The 4,495-nt window shown below is 21.9% G+C and overlaps 1 protein-coding gene across 1 annotated transcript; it reads right to left on the reverse strand.

Annotated features, from left to right (window-relative positions):
* Nucleotides 1-242: 242 nt before the first annotated feature.
* LOC122503946 (UPF0047 protein YjbQ) lies at nt 243-4,495 on the reverse strand. Its single transcript, XM_043614726.1, has 3 exons — nt 4,201-4,495; nt 3,358-3,494; nt 243-816 (listed from the first exon to the last, which is right to left on the reverse strand). Exons 1-3 carry the CDS (start codon nt 4,358-4,360, stop codon nt 601-603), a joined length of 513 nt encoding a protein of 170 aa, XP_043470661.1. The 5' UTR covers nt 4,361-4,495; the 3' UTR covers nt 243-600.

The raw sequence follows: 4,495 nt of genomic DNA on the forward strand, positions 1-4,495 counted from the left end.
AATTAATTCTTTTCGAAATTTAAGAGAAAACTAACGATAGTTTTCTTTTTCACAATTAAAGAGAATTTTACAAAATGAGAATTTTTAATTTTTCTCTTTCTTTGGTTTTTTCCTTTCTTCTTTCTTGTTTACGTTTCTCTCTTCTTTCTTGCTTTCTTTTCTTCTTTCTTGATTTCATTCTGTTCTTTCATTCCTTTTCCTTTTCGGATCTGTTTCTCCCTTTTTCCTTCGTTCAAGCTTTAATTTTGAATTTATTTTTTCCTTTCATTATTATTTTTCCTCTTCTTTTTTTTGCATTCTGTCTTTAGTTTCCTCTCTTTCATTCTTGTCTTCACTATTCACTTTCATTCTGCCTTTAGTTTTTCATTTCTTTCTGCTTCTGATAATATTCTCTCGACTAAAATTCCTTGTTTCGTTTCGCTCTTTCGCTCTTTCGGTTTTTCATTTCTTTTTTCTTTTTTTTCAAAAAGTGATTTTTTCTTTTTTTTATTAATGTTTTTGTCTTAGTATTTTGGCTAAAGTAGGCAGCTGCTAGCTCAATTCGCTAGAAGTGGATATGCGTAGCTGACGACGGCCACGCCTTTTGGGATGAGATTGGTCCTAGCTGCTTGTCGATGCAATCGGACTCACGGGACTTAAGGGACTGCGTGCCGAATCCCTCAAGCAGCCTGTCAATGTCAATAATAATTTACGACTGCCCGCTTGATCGCGATGCTCGCACAGCCAAACACCCTGCCATGTGCCAAGTGCCAATTTTCCACCTGTGATTGGAATGCTCAACGACGATCCAAGGAAGCACGCCTTCACGTGCGCCGGCTGCAAAATATTACAAAATATTATTTATATTGCAATATAAACTTTTTAAAAAATTTTCATTCAAAAAAATTTACAATTCATGCTAACAATAACAACTAAATTAATACAGTCAACTCTTGATAAGACAAACTCCTCATTTCAAATTCCCTCACTTTTTCAGGTTTTCCAGGTTAACAAACGTAATTTTTCCAGTTTTTTAAAACTACATTTATATTTTACAAAATTTTAATTTTAATTTAATTTTTAATTTTATTCTTAATTTTACCAAACTCCCTGACTTCCAGACAAAACGACTTTTTTCCTGTTCTATTACATTTATTTACGAATTTCTTTAATTGTAAAATTACTCAAAAACATCAATTACTTCGTTTTTAAATGAATATTTAATCATTCATATTTTTTTACAGAAATTAAAATTTTCAAAAATTTCAAATTCAATTACATATAAGAATATTATTATAAAACTTGATACTATCATTATTTTATAATATAAAAATATTGTTATAGTAATTTCTTCAAAATTATTTTCATTTCAATTCAATTCTTCATTTTTAGAATTTTAAACTTAAATTCTTTTTTAAAACAACTTTTTAAAATAATTTTTGAAAAAGCTCTTCTTTGAGAATTTTTAAATCCAATTGTTTACAATTCAATTTTACCTAAACTTTCGATTATTCTGACATTCTTCAATTAAATATATATTAGAAAATAAAAACTTCAAGAATTAAAGAAAAATTCAATTAAAACTTTTAAAAAATAAATTCTACAGAATTGTTAATTAAAAGTATGAAAAGTTCAAATTTTCTAAAAGATATTAATTTGAAACATTTTCAAAATTCAATTATTTCTAAAAATTTACGCAATATTGCTTTCAATATTCAATAATAATCTAAAATTTTAACTGACATTCATTTTTAAATCAATATTTACTAGAAAAATCCACGAAAATTTAATTATTTAAATACAAAAACAAATATTTTATTAAATAATTGAATTTTTATAAAGACTTTTATCAACAAATTTTTAAATAATTGAATTCTCTTTACAAATTTTATTAAAATTTTTAAAAATAAGTTAATTTTTGGAAATTTTATTAAAATTTTATTAAAAATAATTGAATTTCTCCAAAAAGAAAAGAGTTTTTGAAACTTTTTTTTTATAAGAATTTTTGAAAATAATTGTTATTTTGCCAAAAATTTTATTAAAATTATTAAAATTTTTAAAAATAATTAAAATTTTGCCAAGAATTTAAATAAAATGTTTGGAAATAATTGAAAATTTAGAAAGAATTTTATTAAAATATTTGTAAATAATTGAATTGTGAAGAAGTTTATAACTTTAAATTAATAAGTAATTGAAATTTTGACAAAAATTTTATAATAATTTTTAAAAATAATTGAAATTGTACTAAGAATTTTATTAAAATTTTTAAAAAATGAAATTTTGACATGAATTTATTAAAATTTTTTAAAATAACTGAAATTTGACAAGATTTTAAACAAAATTTTTGCAAATAATCCTGAGATGAATTCTATTATTTATGAAAATAATTGAATGTTTCTTAAAATTGAATTTTTATAAAGAATTTTATCAACAAATTTTTAAATAATTGAATTCTCTTGACAAATTTTAATAAAATTTTTAAGAATAAGTTTATTTTTCGGAAATTTGATTAAAATTTTATTTAAAAATAATTGAATTTCTCCAAAGAGAAAAGAGTTTTTGAAACTTTTTTTTATAAGAGTTTTTGAAAATAATTGTAATTTTACCAAGAATTTTATTAAAGTTTTTGAAAATATTTGAATTTCAGAGAAAAGTTTATAAAGATTATTGAAATTTTGACGAGAATTTTTGTAAATTGTTGAACACAATTAAATTTCTGCGAAGAATTATATTACTTTTAAAAATAATTGAATTCTTATTGAGACGAATTTTATTAAAATGTCTTTTTAAATAATTGAGTTTCTTTGATGAATTTTAATAAAATTTTTAAGAATAATTTCATTTTTCGAGGAATTTCATTAAAATTGTATTAAAAATAATTGAAAGTCTGAGTTGAGTTTTTATTATTTATGAAAATAATGAAATGTTTGCGTAGAATTTAAAAACTTTTTTTATATAATTGAATTCTTTTGAAAAATTTTATTAAAGTAGTAGATTTATTAAAAATTATTGAATTAAGGGAAGTTTTTGAAAATAATTGGAATTTTGTCATGAATTTTATTAAAATTGTTATTGGAAATAATTGAATTTCTAAGAAGAATTTTACTAATTTGGAAAATAATTGAATTTCTGCAATAATTTCTAATTGCTTCAAAATTCAATTTCTTTTAGTGTTTTTAATTAAAATTCTTCTATAAATCCATTATTTTTAATAATCAATTAAAAATATATATTAAAGAATTTAACTAATTTCAGAAGAATTGGAAAAATTAAAATTTCTCAAAAATTTACGTTCTTTAAGACGATTTCTAGTCTAGTCTAGTAAATAAATAAAATTTTGTTAAATTTAAATTTACACAAAAAAAATAATTTTTTTACCATATCGTCGGGACCTTCACAGCTGTGTCTGTAGTCTAAACCCTCGGGTACTATTTTATTAAGCATCATTTCCATATCGTCCCTTACATCCGGATCCCAACTTTCATTTAGTGCTAAACTCGCCGATGTGTGAAGAACTGGAAAGTAAATTCGTTTTTTTATTAAAAAATAATCGAAAATTTATTTACAAACATTTAAAAAAACTTAAAGTATTTTAATTAAATAAAACATAAATTTCTGAAATAGTACAAAATTTAAAGATTTTCCGACTAAAAAAACAACAAAAAATAATATAATAATAATAAAAAAATTTATACTAATAAATGATTTCAGTATTTTAATATTAATAAAGAATAAAATAATGAAATAATAAATTAATAAAAAATATATAAATTAAAATCCCGTGGATATATAAGTAAAAACTAAATAAAAAAATAATTCTTAAGTCATAGAATAAAATTTGTACTAAAAAACCTTTTGTGTTTTAAATTTTCCAACACAGTCATTAATAAAAACCTTTTAATAATAATAATATTTAAAATGATAAAAATTTATTTATTTTCATTTATAAACAGACTTCAAAACTGCAGTAAAACAGAAATATTTTTAAATTTCTCGAGAAATCAAAAACTAACAAAAATACTAACCAAAAAAATGTTAAACAAACAATTTTTCTGTCTGGAAAAAAATGAAAATTTTGATAAATTGAAAATGAAAAAAGAAAGTAAAAATAATTTTCCAAAAGGAAAAAGAAAAATAATTTTAAAAATACAAAAATCTGAATTACAAAAAAAATCTAAATGAGACTAGGTAATAGTTAAAAGAGAAAAATAGTAAACTTACTCTGTATATGACAAAGACCAACAGAAAATTGACAAATTTCCGGTATTTCCTTGAGTATTTCCTCAGTAACAAGGTGAATACCTCGATGTTGTGGTCTTAAACTGATTCTCTTCTGAAACCAGGCGGAGCCAATTTGAATTCCTCTCGTGGAGGAGGCCATTTCCGTTAAAACGACAAAAATCCAAAATAAAAAAAAAATAACCAAAATCACAAAAAAAAAATTATAACTTGCACCAAAAAAGAAAAGAAATTGCTCTTCTTTTTTTTTATTTCTTCCTTTTTCGTCGTCTTCTTC

This window comes from Leptopilina heterotoma, unplaced genomic scaffold, assembly GCF_015476425.1.
Source record: "Leptopilina heterotoma isolate Lh14 unplaced genomic scaffold, ASM1547642v1 Lhet_275, whole genome shotgun sequence".
NCBI lineage: Eukaryota > Metazoa > Arthropoda > Insecta > Hymenoptera > Figitidae > Leptopilina > Leptopilina heterotoma.